This window comes from Microtus ochrogaster, chromosome X (assembly GCF_000317375.1).
Source record: "Microtus ochrogaster isolate Prairie Vole_2 chromosome X, MicOch1.0, whole genome shotgun sequence".
NCBI classification, from domain to species: Eukaryota; Metazoa; Chordata; class Mammalia; order Rodentia; family Cricetidae; genus Microtus; species Microtus ochrogaster.
In genome coordinates this window covers 44212042-44230149 of record NC_022026.1, presented here as the reverse complement: position 1 = coordinate 44230149, position 18108 = coordinate 44212042, and the positions used below count along the sequence as shown (strand labels likewise).

Below are 18108 nucleotides of genomic sequence, written 5' to 3'. Positions count from 1 at the left end.
TATATTCAGTTTAAAATAAAAAAGATCTACAATATTTGTCATTTAACAATATTCAGATGGTATTGATAATTAAAGTTTATCAACACCAGAAAATCTGGAAAGTTCCTTATAATTTTGAAAACTTTCCCCTTGAGTACTAAGGAAATAATGATAATGGAAGTGGGTGTAGTTTAAAGACTGCGCAATTGCTATTGTGACAACCCTGCTCTGCTATTCGTCACCATAGGCTCACAGCACTGGCTTCTTTTGCAAAGTGAACTGTCCCCATTTGTTCAGGGAGCAGAGACACTGTCACGCAATTACTCCTGCCTTTGTGTCTGATCTAACAATCCCACAGGGACACAGAATTTTATTAACAGCACAGATGACTGAACACACTGAGAAAATTTCCCCACAAACATCAAACGATTCCTAAGTTCTGTTTTCCATGAGAGCTCACTGGATCATTTTTTTCTCTTGGTTACCTATATTTCTTTTAAGACACATTTTACATTTAGAACACAATGAGCACCAATATTCAACCAGAGGGCTCGCAGCTGTACACTTTGTTAAATCATGTCATTGGGTGAGCAAATGAGAAGGGACTATAAAACCTAATTGGTCCTGCATGAATTGCAGAGTTTCAAATTTATGATGTCTGGTATAACATAGTCTGGAAGCCTAACAAAGGTTTATTTTGCTCTTTTTCCCCTTTTCCTTTGACATACACTAAACAGAGTAAAATGCTAGAATCCTAAAACTGCAGTTTGATGGCTTTTTAGAGCTATATCTACCCTAGTAATAAACATTCTCATGAAGACTTGCAACACTCATGTCACCCCAGAGCATTCCTTCTTCCCAGACCAGAACCTCCCAAAATAACTCTCACCTCATTGTTATAATAAAGGCTAAATGCCATTTAAATAAAAAACAAACAACAAACGCTATATTACTTTCTACCAAGATACAGAAATTGTGCTATATACTTGAGGTGAAAAACTAAATCATAAAACATGATAAATTTTGGTGGATCTCACAGAGTTAAGTATTTTATTTAAAATTCAAGTATTTTTTCGATTTTTCTGAAATTCAGATTTTACATAACATGCCAAATTTGTTTTTTTTTCTCCAAAGCCTGAAATATTAAGACCACTGCACCTAAAGCCAATGATCTTGGGGCTGCTTGCTTCCTTTTGATTTAAAGAACTCATTTCCTACAGCATTATCGTTCATTTTTCCAGTCAATGCATACACACACACACGCACATACATATTCAGAGGAAACCCCCATTCCTTTTTGCACAAAAAAGGAACAGAATTCCCAGAGGTCATAGATCTTTTCTGAGAATAAGAAGGCTGAACAAGCATTTAGACTCTAAAAGTAAAGAATAAACCAAAATACAGGAAATCTGTTTCCCTGCCTTCCATGCTTTCCCTTCCTTCTCATGTATTCAGTTCACCTTGCTCCATAAAGCCAACTCTTGGGGCTATATTTTGCTTAAATCTTAAGTTGTTGGTAGATACTGGTATTATAAATAAATTATTATCTTTATCATGTTTTAAAATAAAGTATTATTTTGTATTTTTAAAATTTCTGTGCCTTTTCTCCTTTACTACAATGTAAGTTCATCAAGGCTGGCATTTTTCCTAAACAGTCTAAAAACCATCCCTTGCATGAATTAGACACCCAATAAATATTTGTTGAGCGAATGAATGCATCAGCATCCTGGAACCGTGTGAGGAAATTTTCAGACTTCCATTCTATGGGACTAGGAAATGACAGAGGCTTTTGAAGGATGTAGGCTGGTTATCAGAGACCACAGAGTGTAACTAAATTAAAGGACTATCAAAAGAATCCAGGAAAGCTTGCCTGAGCCCTTTTGTTAGTTGATAGCAAATTTTTTATTAGAGATCAACTGAATAAACTCAAAGTCAAGTGCCAAAATGCACTGTCTGTCTTTGAGTCACAGTTATGCAGCCAGGTCAGTAACCGAGGCTGGTACTGCACTATGCGAACAAGGGAAATCAATAATTTAAAAGAACCTCATGAGAGCAAACAGAAGGTTTCTTAAGTCTTAAGACAATTAAGACTCAAAGGAAGCTATGTGTTAAATTGGAGATCTATTCCAGTAAGAATTTTGAAGAGAAAATACCAATGGAAGAGGAAGTAGACTTTCAAATAGAAATTTGCATTTTAATGGATAATTACTTGCCATAAAGCAAATAATTGCAACGTACTATTTTGAAGGAGTTATTTTTAATGGTTGCAATAATCTATCTTGTTTAAAAAGAGAGGGCAGATTATCTTTCTATTTGGGGGAGGGAAAAGGAGCTTTCTGAATATTGTTGTTCATCTTTTGGAGACCACATTTTTTGCGAAGCAAACAGTGGCATATGGCTACATCAGAGAGTGCACAACATGTAGTATTCTTTTAGTATCAAAGTACTGAAGAATGATAAAAAAAATCAATGGACTGTGATGATAATAGACAGAATCGTATTGTCTCTGGATGAATGCTGGAAGCCAAGAGCTCTCAAGTGAGAAAGAAATATAGAATTATCTCTGGTTTTGTGATAACCAAATTAAAGCTCATAGAATCCCCACTTACACTGATACCAAAGTCTATTGACTTCTCATCTATCATGTTTCTTCTTTCAGAATGGGACCCAATAACAAGTTTTGCTTTTGAAGCCAGTGGAGTTGGTCAGACTTCTTGGTTGTCTTGTATTTCCTTAAGGATACTGGCTTCATATTTTCTCAGACATCAGAACTAGTATGACTTTAGGGACATGGTGGTAGATGCACAGTGTACTCATAAAGAACTAGTCACTGAATCTCCTGGCTTCCTTGCTTACCTACCTGCCTGTGCTGCTTGATATTTCTGTGATCCTGAACTGTAATGAAGGGTGACTAGAAATAAGGCTTTCCTCTTGTAGCTGTAGGTACCCTCTAGAAACTGATGAAAACCTAAAGAACAAGTAATTGCATTTTATTTTAAAACATAGGAACTTCCTGACCAATGTGACATACAGGTTATAAAGCTATTGCACCTCCACTGGACTATGTGCTGGCTAGTTTTTATGCCAATGTGACCCAAGCTAGGGTCATTTAGACAGAAGGATTCCCAATAGAAAAAAAAATGCCTTGATAGGTTTTTCATGTAGCTAAGTCTGTAGGACATTTTCTTGTTTGATGATTGATACTGAAAGGCTCAGATTAATATGGTGATAACAACCATGGCTGGTGATCCTGAGTTCTATGAGGAAGTAGACTGAGCAACCCATAAGGAACAAGTTAGAAAGTGGCACGCCTTCATGGCCCTGCAGCAGTTCCTGCCTCCAGGTTCCTGCTTCCAAGTTCCCAATTCCAGGTTCCTGCCTTGAGTCCCTGCCCTTGCTGGATGATGGGCTACAAGCTGTATGTCAAATAAACTGTTTTCCTCCCCACATTACTTTTGGTCATGGTCTTTTATTACAGCAATAGGAACACTAAGCTTTATTGTCTAACATTCTAGAATATAATTCATTCTTTCCTTGAGAACATAAAGATGGCTTTAATGTAAGGTTTAGATCTGTTAAATTCTTCCTCTGAGTATCTTACAAGTTCTGAAACTTGTGACAGTCTATTACTGGAATGATTTGACAGGATACAACGAAAATTGAACAAGACTGTCATCATAATCCATCTAGAATCTAAAAGTAGAAGTATCCCAGGGGCAAGATAGAAGTCAAGTTAAAATTGCATCATTAGGATCTAGGGAAATGATTCAAAAAGAGTAACTTTTCTTCCAGAGGACCAGGGTTTGAATTCCAGCACCCACATGGCAACTCACAACTCAAAATGCATGCAAGCAAAATATCCACAAACATAAAACAAATGACTTCCTTTTAAAGTACAGCATTAATAAAACACACACACTGAGAAAGGAATGAAATAAGAGATAGGGAATTGGTTCTGATAGGCTGGTTGTCCTATGTATTTTGAATTTTAATCTTTGGTCGATATGAGTGGCACCTGAGAAGCTTTTGTGATAATTCACATTCTCAGGTATTTTAAATGAGAAGTCTGTGTAGGGCTAATGGCATCCCCAGGGTTATTTTAAGAAACACATCCCAAGGAATGACCTCACCATCAAATAATAAAGTAGAAGGAGAAGGGTTAATAAAGTAAACAAGAAAAACTCAAGAAGGGAATCTGTAACCTTTCTCTTGCATTACCTTTGATTGGGAGAAAATATTACTTTAATTTTTGCATCAGGGTGGGGCACATAGCTCCAGGTAGGCTGCTACATGATTGTATTAGGACAATGAGACAAGACAGAGAGAGTCAAGGTCATCCTGGAGAGCATGTTGGCAGAGTCAGCACAATGAAGCCAAGATTAGTTTAGTAGCAACCAACAATATCATGAGTGTAGCAAGAAGACCAAATCTGTTATGAAAAGGAGATGTTACGTAAGACTCCACCCAGGCTACAACTTTGTAGAGCAATAGTTTGGCAATATTTGGGGGCATTTTCTGTCAAACATTTGAAATAAAAATTTCTTCACGGAGAAATTTGCACTTTAACATGGGAATATTTAATAGTTGAGAGTTTGAGAGTTTATTCTTCAACTTTTTTGATTTGGTTTTCGAGACAGGTTTTCTCTGTAGCTATGAAGCCTGTCCTGGAACTTACTTTGTAAACCAGGTTGGCCTCAAACTCACAGAGATCTTCCTGTCTCTGCCTTATGAGTGTTGGGATTAAAGGTATGCGCCACTACCACCCGACTTATTCAACTCTTTTGAGGCAGGAAATCACTGTGTAGTCTTGCCTGGCCAAGAGCTCACCATGTTGACCAGACTACTCTCAAACTCACAAAGATCTGCCTGCCTTTGCCTCCAAGTGCTGGTATTAAAGGTATTCACACTACAGCCAGTATTCTTTAACTTTAAAATGTTTTTTCCCAATTCTCCATTTGAAGAGTTTTGTTTGCCATGACCTAACCTGTCTTTTTATGGATAATGTAAACCATACCTCTAAACAGAATGTGCTTACCTCTGGAGCATAGGTAAGCACCCATACTGAATAACGTTCTAAATCCAGAGAAGTTATTGTTTCATAACTGAAAACAAAGGTATACACAAAAGGAGCTTTATAACATTGCAAAATAATTATTAGCCCAATGGCCAGACAAGGAAAGAAGAGCAAATTTTAAATTATTCTTATAGAAATAGTATAGTGAAATTACTGCTTGGAGTTCACTCATCATATACATTATGGAGAACATGCTGTTTGCTCCACGCCTCATTTGTTTCTCTGATCCCTTGGACAAGCTCAGGTATCTGATAAGACCCTTCACATAAACACTGTATAAATCATTAGGTGTTGAGCTCTAGAATGACCTCAATCTGCCCTTGCTCAAATCCTACCAATTCCTGGCTGTTAATTGTAATCAACTAAAAAACATTTAACCACAGGTTCTTATGACTACTAACATGCAAAGCTAGGAAGATGTTTCAAGTATGAATAATCATGTCTGTCTTTATGTAAACTAGTGGATAGATTCTTGGGTCTGATACCCACATTTTAAAGTGCAGACTCCAATACTCTTATAAGGAGGTGTGAAACTAGATACAATTAAAGCAACAACAGCACAGGCCTTAGAGGAGTGTGGATGGGCCTCAGAGACACATCATGTTTCATTATTGTAGAAGATTGACCCAAATCTACAGGTTGGTCCAAAGCTGAGAGATTACACTTTCCTCCCAGTTGATTCCAAATAAACAGCCCTGATGCTTTGTTTCTTCTGAACGTGGGATGTGGAGGGGACTAAAGTCAACATTGTCTGGATCCTCAACTGTTCTCTTCCTCTTTCCTGCCTCAAATTATAATGTCTGAGTAGAATGGTCCATGTTTACCAAACACTAAAAAGGCCTCATAGGAAATACCCATATGCATTGAGCAATACCAGCTAGCAGGGACAAAAATATAATAACTCTTCCCATCTGTGTGTGGTCCTTTCAGAAAAATGTGAACACATATGGTTAGATCATGTTAATTAAGTCCAAATCTGGATTGAATTCCACTTGGAGAGCAATGGATAAATCTGTAGTTTAAATTTGCAAATGCTTTCTCCTGGATAAAAATGTTTGGAAGGTGTTGAGTAAGGAGAGGGCTAAACTAACCACCAGAAAAAGAGCTCCAAACAGCAGCTTTAAATAAACTTTCATTTCGTGTCTAGTGTTTAATTACACATTCATGCAGTTTTAAAGAGAAACTGCTACTAGCCAGTACATTAAAATAATAAGAAGTGATTTGATTCTTGTCACTCTGTATCCAATGGTACAGCTCTTAGGAGCCTCAGTGAGGTGCAGAGAGATAAAAAGTCCTAGATAGCAATAACCTTAACATTTTGTTTGGGATCATCTTACTTTTGAAAAAAAAAAAAGGTCTCCAGAACAAGTGACAGCATTCTATGAAATGCAGATAAAGTTTTGAGCAAACCAAAGTAACTTTGTCTACTGACAGATTGGGACATAATTTTGCTGTTAATCCACTAGCATATCACAGCATGAAGATTTCTAGTACGGCAACTACAGGATGATTGCTAACTGCTCTTATGGTGGCAAAGACTGGTAAGAAAGTGGATTTGAGGATAGATGGTAAGTTGATTTCTTTTGAGACAGGATTTTACTATGTGGCCCTGGCCCGTAGACCAGGCTGGCCTTGAACTCACAGTGACACACTGCTGCTGCCTCTGGAGTGCTGGGATTAAAGGTGTGCATCACCACACCCAAGAAAGATGATTTGTCCTTGATGGGACAGTGATGTGTAGCTACTTTAAATTGAAGCACTCAGTCTTGGAGGGAGAAGTGAGGGCCTTATGCCTCAAGAAGCTAATGAAAGTTGTTAGGCTTGTGAGGCTCCTCTTTAAGGTTATATAAAAAAATAAAATGTTTATGGGTGAGAGGAGACCCTATTGGAGTGACCTACAAGTTGAGCAAGGAACTTTAGTAATGCTGTCTTCATAAATAACTACCCAAATTTCAAATGGGAATTTCGAGTAGTACAGCTATTTCTGATAACCTATGTTCCTGTTTGTTACTCATTTACCTATGTGCCTGTAAGCAACATGGATGAATTCATTGATTCACCAACCTACATTTGAGTAGTTCCTTTCTTTTTTCTGGGGTCTGTTATCAGTGACAGATGTGAGGTAAATAGATAAATGTGTCTTCTTCTCTCCTCAGAGAAAGTCCCACAGAAAATCAAGCACAGCCACTGTTTACTTGTAACGAATAGCTAAAATGGGAGATTCAGAACCAGCCTAATTATTATCTGAAAAGAGATACAATTATCACTCCCATTATTAGGCATTTGCTTCCCCAAAGGATGAAACACAAGGCCAGGAGAGTATCTGCATTGTACTAAATATGGAAAGTGAGTGGAATTTGGATGGCGTAGGTGCATAACAAGAAATATGTAATCTATAAATTAGGATGAATGGTAGGGAAAACTGACTCTCTGCTTTCTTTCCACTTTATCTTCTAAGAGATTCATTTAATATGTAGTGTGACTGAGGAACTAAAAAATACTACAGTTCTGAGAAATGCTAAATGACTTCTTATAGTCACTTAATAACATTGGATCTGAATCTAAGTCTTTGTTGCTCTCAGACTTGACATTTACTTCCGTAGCATTTTATCATTAATGGCCCAGCCCACCTTCTGCTTCGTATCTTTCCTCTGACTGCTCAGTAACCCTACTGAAATGAGGTGTCCTTTTGTTATTTCATTGTTCTCTGAAGTAACTCCATTATCAATGGCTTTGCTCCAGAAGTACAAGAACTTCTGTAATTATCTATGTACCTAATTATCTGTCTTTTAATTACTGCCCAGTGATCACTATCACACCTCCTATAGTACAGATGCTTGTACTTTTACATGATACAAACATGGTAAAACTTGTAGAGAGACTGTCAAACGTTGCAAATTGTAAAACTTTCCTCTTTTAACATGGAGTGTCTTTTTTCTAGAGCACTGGGTTCTCACCCTGTGGGTCAGGACCCTTTGACAAACCTCTGTCTTCAAAAAATATTTACATTACAATTCATAACAATAGCAAAATCATGGTTATGAAGTAACAATGAAATAATTTTACCTTTAGGAAGGTTGAGAACCACTGCTCTAGACTCTAAACTAGGGGAATGTACTTTAGTAATGTATATGTTTTAGAAAGAACCACAATCACATAATGTTTGTTTCACTAAGTATTCATACCATACAGGGATTTTATGAAAAGCAGCAGTATGGACCAAGAAGAAGCCCCTGTCAACATAAGTCAACTTCACCAGCCTCTGGCTTTTTCTTTGGCTTCTTGAAATAAGATTTAGATAATGAGTAACAACAGACTGCCCTTTAAACTCTGCTGGTTCAAACCTACATTGGGATCAGATTCACCTATATATCTAGTCAAATGTTGAACCAGCCAATCATCTCTGTATAATTGTCCATAAGTTATATAAGTTCTAGCATTCTGAAAATGCCCCACAGTTTCTCCTGCTCACAAATGCCAAAATGATTGGGATTGGGATTGTGAAATTTTCTCAGCATTTGTCACAGTTCAGACTATCATTGATGGTTTTAAAGCCAGCTCTTAAACTTCCCTATCCTACATCAAAATCAGTTTTCCCACTTCTGTGGTTGCATATTTACTTTAGGAGGGAACGGTTCTGAATCCTAAAAGCAGTCTGAAGCAGGCACTTTGGAATGAAGAATTTCCTCTTGTTCTCAAGCTGTACCGAACATGAGGAAACATTTTAATTCATGGAGAAGGAGCTTTGTGGCTGGGGAAGAAGAGAAAAGTTGCTATAGAAGAACCCCTGTTTTTCTGGTTAAGTTCTATTTTAGAGAGGAAACTGAGTCAGAATGACAATCCGGTAAGGCTACAGAGGCCTGTTTTGCCATCTTAGAGTTCAGATTAAATGAAAGCAGAAAGTATGGTTCTCATGTTGTCTCAAGATATCTACTTGTTATTCTGTCTCTTCATTACTTGGAGAACAAACTGATTGATGCTAATGAAGTAGAAAGTTACTTCCAAAAGGAAATAAATCTATTGCTAGTCCAGTCAGATGAAGTTAAAGACGAGTAGTGTGGTGGTTTGAACAGGTATGGCCCCCATAGACTCATGTGTTTGAACATTTGGCCCATAGAGTGTGGTACTATTAGGATGTGTGGCCTTATTAAATAAAGTGTCAGTATGGGCTTTGATGTCTTATATATGTTCAAGTTATGTCAAGTGTGGGACACAGTTGTTTCTGCTGCCTGCAGATCAGTATGTAAAACTCTCAGCTCCTTCTCCAGCACCATGTCTGCCTGCATGCTGCCATGCCCCACCACAAAGATAATGAACTAAACTTCTGAAACTGTAAGCCAGCCCAAATTAAATGTTTTCATTTATAAGAGTTGTCATGGTCATAGTGTCTCTTCACAGCAAAAGAAACCCTAAGACAAGCAGTTGTTCAGTTTCCATATATTTTGTTGAGCAATTTCGTCCTTTTCTTAAAACATGCATAAGAAGGTCCCAACTGTGCTTCATGTGAGCCAATCTATTGCATATTGTTTTTATGAACTCATGTAGGAACTCAACAGAGTTTTCTAGAAATTATAATTTCTTATGTATACAATACACTTTCGATACCTTCATAATTTTACCCCCAGCTGGTTCATTTTTGAAGGCCCTTCTCCAAATCTACCCTCTCCATAAAACCACTTAGCTCAGTTTCTGCTTCATCCACCACTATTGTGCATGCCAGCTCTTCCCACTCTAGAACCTTCTTTGTCTCTGAGAACAATGGGATCATGTGGCTTGCATTATATTTCCCAGCACTTCCCTGATTTAGTGCTCAATTCTGATGTGTGTGCTTATGTTATAGTCATTAATTACTGCATTAAGTCATCACAAAACTAATGAATATTTGGATACAGGATTACAAAATGAGCATAGAATTTTCCTGGATTATAGTATATAAAGATACATAGTCTAATTTTGCATATAGAGACGGGATCGCAGCTTTTTATAACTAACAAATATGTGTTTCTGGGGCTCACCAAAACCACAAGTAAAATAACCAAAGAATCATCATGATAACATTTAGGTAAGTATCAGTTCAGTGTACATTTTATTTTCAGTCCTGGCATCTAAATAAAGAATGTTTTTTATCTTATTCTATTAAAAATCATTCTATAAAAAGAGTTAGAATTCTTTGAAGCGCTTGCATCAAGCTCTAGTATGAGTAAAGAATTGGAGGCAATGTGGGAAAAACTGGTCTTTTATGTGTGGATAGATTTGATCATTAGACAGGCTTGTTTACGGGCCACAGTTGGGTGTCTGTCTAGAAACCTACACTCTAACCACTCTCAGTGGTATTTGCAATGGATCAGTAGAGGGACAGGAATGTCAGTCCCCATAGGTTTTATATTACAACTCAGGCAGTATGAGGAAGCTGGGAGACTGAATCATCAACACCTATAACTGGGAACTGAACCAAAAAGGATTTATGAATATCTTACGTCTAATGCCATAAAATGGTACATTTAAGCTCATGCAAAGGTTAATGATGAGACAAGCAGAAGCTTTGGTAATATGGAATGTTTTGTGCAGAAGCAAATTCTATAATTATTGATGGTTTGAGAGAGTGTGACATTTGGTTTTAAATGTCAACTTGCCACAACTTAAAATAATCTGAGTAGGGCGTCTCAATGGAGGAACTGTCTTAATTGACATGGAAGGCCCACTGAAAACGTGGGTGCCACATTCTGGTAGTAACCCAAATAAAAAGGGGAGTCATGAACGAAGGAAGACTATTTAATTTTTGTCACTTGGTGTTTTCTCTTGCCACGAAGTTAATTTATTGACACTGGTGCTCTTGATGCTCCTGTTGCCACAGAGTTTTCCACTTTTATTAGAAAAAGCTTTTCTGGGCTTCTGAAATCGACAGAGGAACAATGGCTCTTCAGGAACCCTATCAAACTTTTACACCAGATTTGAGCTGCTAAGAACAACTACCAACTTCTAGGTATCTCTGGTATTAGTCATTGCTGGATGACTCTGATGGCTAAGGTACCAAGCATGCTTATTAAAGTGAAATCCAAAATCTCTGTCTGATGTCAGAAGAGCCACCTGATATGGGACAGAAGAAAAACAAATATTTAAGGACTAACTTATTGCTACTAATCTCATAATCCTTTGGTTTTATATTGACCCTTTAACAGCTTATCTTAAGGTAGAAGAGTTTTAAGATTTATATATAAACTTTTTGTCATGATGTTAATGGTCATATAAAATACTAACTAATCCTAGAAAAAAGATTTCATCTACCTTCCTGTACATGATTTCAGGTTTGACTATCAGTTTCCTCCAGTGAACCATGAGCACACCTAACAGTGAAGTCTCCAAAAAGAGGATGGGGCCCCACAATGATGAGTCCTCCAGGACTATGATAGTACCATTAAGCTGAAAAACACCACTTAAAATCAGCTTTGGACTACAAACTTCCCGGAACAATTTCAAAGTGGTTAGTTGAGATGATCCAGCCTAACAGACTACTCTAGTCAGGACTTAAGACAAACCCTGCACTTCACCATTTCGCAGAGATTGACAACAAATAATAAAGCTACCCCTCTCAGGACTTGACAATTAGCCAAAAAATTCTCTTTTCAGGATCCCCTAAAGACCCTGCCACCCCCAGACACTGGGAAGTAAATTTAAGAATATGATGCCCACATTCTCAAGAGGTGAAGTGAGTGGTTTTTTGGTCATTCAACAGTTATGGATATTTGTCACTGTTTAGGAGGGGTTGGTTACAAGTTATTATTGGTTATGGTCTGGAGGAAAGTTGAACAAGGATTAGATTCAAAGTTCTTGTTTAGAAAAGAAAAAGGGGGATATAGATATGATAGAATAAAAGAGTAGAATCTACGTTGAAAAGAAAAAAAGGATGATATAGATATGATAAGATAAAAATGTAGACTATTGAGTTACTTTTAGAAAACAAGTACTAGTTTTAAGTGCTTTATATTGGGTTGGACTTGTATATTGTTTACAAGTTTTGTATATAGATACAAATTTGAGATTAATTTTGTTAAAATAGACTATACATGCATTTCTAATCTTCTTCAAGGTATTGTACCTATACAGCTCATATAACAACATAATGCAAATTTCTAGTCCCTGAAAATATTATTACCAACTATTTAGGGTAATAGGGAAATGCAGGTTAGTAATTAGTCACCTATTAAATAGAATTTGTAGTCACATATGTATGTTTTTAAGGTCAAACAGAGATATATTTTAATAAGTAGGTCATCTTCACACACTTAAGAGAGATACAGAATATGGCATTTAAGATGTTTTAATAACATAGATTCTTTTTGTGACAATGAGACATATCTCCTCCTGGCAGCACCAATCTGATTCAGAGAAGATTATGGACATAGAAGAAACTCCACATGGAGCTTCCTTTCTTTGTGGCAAAATGAAACACTGGGCAAGAAACTGCCCTTGCCTTGACGTCTGACAGTATGCTATCCTAATGGGACAAGCAGGACAATACAAAAGAGAGTGACTACCAAACCTCGCCTAGATATAAGGCAGGAGATTCCTTCAAAAACCCTGCTACATATAAGAGTCTGTCAGATATTCTAGGCCTGTAGGGTAAAAATAAATGTCCCAATGTTACGGGTAAACTTTGGGTGACTGTCCAGTCAATCAGTTTCTTTTGTCGTTTCTCACAATTTTCAGAAGTCATTTGCTCACACTTCTTGCTTACTCAGTTAATATTATTTCCTTCTTGAGTCTCTGAGGTAGTTGAAGACTAGATATTTATAGTTACAGTTTTCATTGTTTACAAGACTCAGAAAAGAATTTTACTTAATAAATGTAAAATACATAAAGTTGAGAGATATCAAAAATAGTTTTGGACAGCAATGCAAGTTATGATAGAAAGTAAATTAGGTCCAAGTCTTTGAACTCACCAAGACTGGATAGAGATGTAATATTTTCTTTGACTTTGTCAAATACAAATGTTGATATATTTATTACCTATATATTATATATAGTTATTGTACTTATTGTATATAGTTTTCTTATATTAGTTATAGCCTTCTTTTTATTTTAGACAAAAAGAGAAAATGTAGTGATATTTCATTTGTATTTTAATGAATAAAGCTTGTCTGAAGATCAGAGAGTAAAAAGTCACACTTGTCAGCCTTATCGTCCAGTCCATGGTGGCAAACACGTTTAATCTCCGTAGCCACACTAATTTGCCATAGAAGCCAGGCAGTAGTGGTACATGCCTTTAATTCCAGCCTTATAGAGGAATATATACCAAGATGAGGCAGGAACTTGTCCTCTTTCAGTCTGAGGATTTCTTAGAGGAAAGAGCTCACTAATGGTTTGGTTGTTTTGCTTTTCTGATAATCTCCTGCCCTTCCCTCTCCTCTTCTACCTTGTGTTTTATTTTTAAGGACCTTTTAGAAATCCACAACTATAACCTGCTTCACTTCCAACCTGAATTAGTATAGTTTTTGTATGATTATTTAGGTTGGGCTCCTGGGAAACAAGCAAGCAGTCTCTGTCTATAGGCACCAACCCCCAAATTCTATCAAAATTTTAAGAACACTATTTGAAAGGTTATGACTACTTTTCTTTTCCTTGCTCCTACTTATTATTATTTAATTGAATATTAGTTCACATGTTTCAATAATAATGAAGCATTTTAGGGAAAGGGCCACATCTTACTCAGGTCTGTATAGTTTATGCCCAAGATATTGATTGGTTCATTGAAAACCTTTTTGGGAAAATAATTAGACTTCTGTAGTTCAAATTTGCTTGTGTTTCTTGAATGTGGCATCTGTAGTTCTTCTTTGCTAATGATTTTTCCCCTCTGATTTCAGAGACCATCCACAACCTGCCAATGGACAAACTCCTCAGATTCTAAGCAATGAATAATGTGTCACATTTCAGAACCAGTAATAAAACAATTGCCTTTGTATCTATGTTGGGGTAACATATATCCTTCATTGATATAGAACAGAGAAATCTTAACAGTACAAAAAGAAATGACAAAAACCTGACTTTTTTTCAGCAGTGAACAATGCTAGGTATTTACCAGCACAAACACCACCCAAGGCCCAAAGGACTAGCCGAAGCAGCTGATACACTGTGTTACTTTTTATAACTCTCCTTTCCAGCATCATGTTCTACATATGTCCCTTTCTATCAGGTCACATCAACTTAGGTCATGCCCAACAGTGCATCTTACAGCAGACAAATGGATTATCATGCAGAATACTGTTTCCTTAACAATGCAATGGGTATCTAGGGAATGTATCTGCTTCTTTCTGAAAGCAGCAGTACTGCTGCATTTCCCAAATGAGCAGCCTCCTACATGCCTTAAGACACTAGACAGTAAACCAAAAGCAAGCTCTGAACTTATTAGGCATACAAACTGAATATGCAGTAAAGAACCAAAATACATAATGGGTTCTTAAAGGATGGTGAGTTTGCAAACTTGTGAAAAGTATTTACAAAACTACTAATTACTCGCTTTTGGGGGGATGGTAATAAAATAAGAGAGTAATGGGGTCCTTTATAAAGACAATTGAAATGTCAATAGTTATTCAGTGTACTGTCACCCTTGTAGACTACACTGTCCCAGTCTTCCAGAAGAGCTAAAAGATGACTGAAGATAGCTTATTATTGAAGCAGAGCATTCTTTTTAAGATTCAGGCTTTATTTATCAAGCACGAACTCCATGGCAAAGAGTTTTACATTGTCTCTGAGAAGGCGTGAGTAGCCATAGCCACAGAAAGGGCTTTAGTGTACCAGTATTTCCCTGCATTATAGAAATATTGTTTGCCTTTTTTCTATAGTTGATTTTGAACTAACTCATACACGTGGTTGTCATTTAGTCTGCATAGTTTAAATGATAGCAATCTGGACCTTTAAAATATTTTCTGATGTCTACATACTTAATTTTCACAAGAAGCTATCCACAGATCAATATGCTGATCCATGAATTTTGTAGTTCCTGGAACTTGGTAAGTGCCAAAACTAGTTTGACTCTAAATCTATATGATTCCAACAAATCCTATGATTCAAAAAATTCATATTCTTATGCATCACTCATGTATTGTAGTAACTAAAATACAAGGCATAACAAATAAGAACCTTACAGAGCCACAGGAAAAGATGATTATTAGTATTAAGAATAACAGGAAAATTTTCTGAGTCCGGAGAGATAAAGATGCTGGAGGACATATTTGAATGTAATATTTGAAATGAGGGCCTAGCAATGTAGTTCACTTGGTAGAGTGTTTGCTTTGCGTGGATAAGGTTCTGGCTTCAATCTCCAGTCCCCCACACACTGAGATTGGTAGCTCATGCCTGTAACCTCAGAACCCAGGAATTAGAGTTCGGAGGCTCAGAAGTTCACGGTCATGTTCTGCTACTTGGAGTTGAAGACCAACCTGGGTCAGGGATCCTATTACATAACAAAAAGAGTCTAAGAAAATTTCTGTCCCAAGTTAAAATCCAATAAAAATTAATAGATCAAGCCCCGAAGGTCATACGTTTACTGAGAAGCACAAATGAGGTTAAGATAAAGTGCGTATGTATTCAACCCAGAGTGTGCTATTGACGACCAAGTTGATCCATTGAAGATTTTATCTCTGGTTAATGAGAGAACTATTGAAACTGGAATTCATATATTATGGTCCAAGGTAATTAAACTGAATATCCTATAATTTCTTTATTAAATATATATGCTTAGATTTTTATACAACACAATCAACTGACCATAAACCTACCAGGTACATTTTGTTGTTAAGAATTACGCTTATATAATCATGAAAACTTCTGAAATATTTCACCTACTTTAAATTTCAAATAATAAAAAAAGACCACAAAGTCATACATTCATCCACATCCTGTCCTGAAGAATCAGGTATCTCTAAGCTCAAAAGAACCGAAGAGCTCTAAGCAGCAAAGGCTTACCTGATACTGTAGAGCACTTTGCCATTTTTGGAAATCCGCAGCAACTTGTTGTCAGTGGTGACATCATGAAAATTGGCACCTTTCTCATTGGCAAAGAACAAATCTGGTTTCCAAATGGAATCCAACATAGATGGATCCAAATCCAGGGAGTCATCCGGGTATTCACTGTATGCCAGCCGTGAATCATTCCACTGTTGTCTCAGAAAAATGTTCACTCGATAGTCCTATAGAAATGTCATATACAAGGGCTGCTTATTGTCCAATCTGGCTTAAGAAATATATTTACTTAACTTTTCACTTTCTTTCTGATTTGATACAGTGATTTTGTCTGGTCAAACAAGTCGTGGTACGCCTTAGTCCAAATAAAGCATTCAGTTCTACTGGAATTTGAGGTGGACAGGAAGAAGAACAGAACACCAATTAAGCAGGCTGTCTTTTTTGATTTTTTATGCTTCAATTATTAATTTTGGGTTGAAATAATATTAATTTAAGATGGTCTTTCTGTAGAAAAAGACAGTAATGAGTACAGAAGTCAGACTGTCATGGCAGATTATCAAATAAACCCAATTTATTTTCTAAAGCAGAAATGACATGATTTCTAATCTCTTTTTGCTTAGATGCTCTGTATTGAAGAAAACCCACTCTGCAATTTGGGAGGGAAAATCTTATATAGCCATGTTAGGATAGGACAATATTCTTAAAATCTTAACAACATTAAGATGTTTCCTGTTGACAAAATGATTCCTTCGTATTTTATTGAATTCTCTCCATGTGTTATGTTTGCATTAGGCAGCTTGATGCTTCAGTCAAACAGACAATTTTCATGTTGTTTCTAATATCAATACTATCTGACAAAGGTTTTCTCCCTAGTGGGAGCCTCTGGTACAGCCCCCCCCCCATTCTCACATGATCTGGGTATTTCCTTCTGTGCTAATGAATCAGCCTGTTACTATGACTACTCTCCAGAAGGCTTGGATTCAAAGACTTTTAGGTTCATGGAAGCCTTGGCTAACTTCATGGTCTAGACTCTGGCTGAGACATTGTCAACAGTCTCTAGTCCTTCAGGACTGAAATCAGAGCTTCAGAGCTTCTTGTCACGTGTGGCTATTAAAGGTGATGGGCATCTCCATTTGTTTTTTTTCCTTTCCTCACCTTTTGCTTAAGCTCTGTTGGCGTCATCTTCACATCCTTGGCATCTAGTTGCACATTGAGGTCTTTATTTTTCTTAAATGGTGATTAAGTTGTCTTGGTCTACGTGAAAACTTTCTAATTTAGGTTCCTAAAGTCTCACAATACCCATATTCCTAAGTAAACAAATGTGATTGTTCACTTTGCCAGGTACCATGGAAACCACTAAGGGATGGCATATTTTGATTAATTCCCTCATAGTCAAAAGAAAAAGAAAGTTTTAGAGATAATTTTGTACTAAACTATTAAAATTTCTATGGCACTTTTTAAGGGCACAAACATTACTTGTGACCAACCTCAAAGAATATTTCGAATGTTCTTGGGAAAGATGCCTAAAGGCTGAAAAAAGCTGATAATCAAATAGTTCCAAATTATTGTAAATCAGTGATAAAACCCTTGATCTTTTAGAAAGCCTGCATTATTAAAACTAATTACCTCAGATTTTCTATTGTATAATATGAACATTGTAATTTGAAAAAGCTTAGCAGGCAGCATTTATTTAGATTTTTTGCACGGCAAATTCTCAAATCAGAGTGGATGCGGTTTGTGGGCTTAGCTCAACATCTACCCCAACTGGCTGTCCTGGTGAGTTATGAAGAGAATGACAGGATCTCAATATTCTCAGAGTTGTTCAAAGAAACCAAGGGATTTCAGTCAGAAAGAGATTATTAGTAGATTGGTGTCTCTTTGTGAATGTGTGTTACTGAATCATCAGAGATTTTTGTGAATAATGAGTAAGAAAGTCTGATTTGTGAAAATTAAAGAAGATAAAATTAAAAATGAAACAACCCAGTGCTCATATACATGTTGGTTTACATGGCCCTTAAGATTTCCACTGGGGCCGGGCGGTGGTGGCGCACGCCTTTAATCCCAGCACTCGGGAGGCAGAGGCAGGCGGATCTCTG

The 18108-nt window shown here is 36.8% G+C and overlaps 1 protein-coding gene across 3 annotated transcripts in view; it reads right to left on the bottom strand.

The window, feature by feature from the left end:
- The window catches only part of Glra2 (glycine receptor alpha 2), a 201268-nt gene that overhangs the window by 139694 nt on the left and 43466 nt on the right, over window positions 1–18108 (bottom strand). For all 3 annotated transcript variants that reach the window (XM_005358746.3, XM_005358747.3, XM_026784926.1), the window contains one exon: window positions 16016–16239. In XM_005358746.3, the coding sequence (XP_005358803.1) occupies window positions 16016–16239 (224 nt within the window). The remainder of the gene's footprint in view (window positions 1–16015; window positions 16240–18108) is intronic.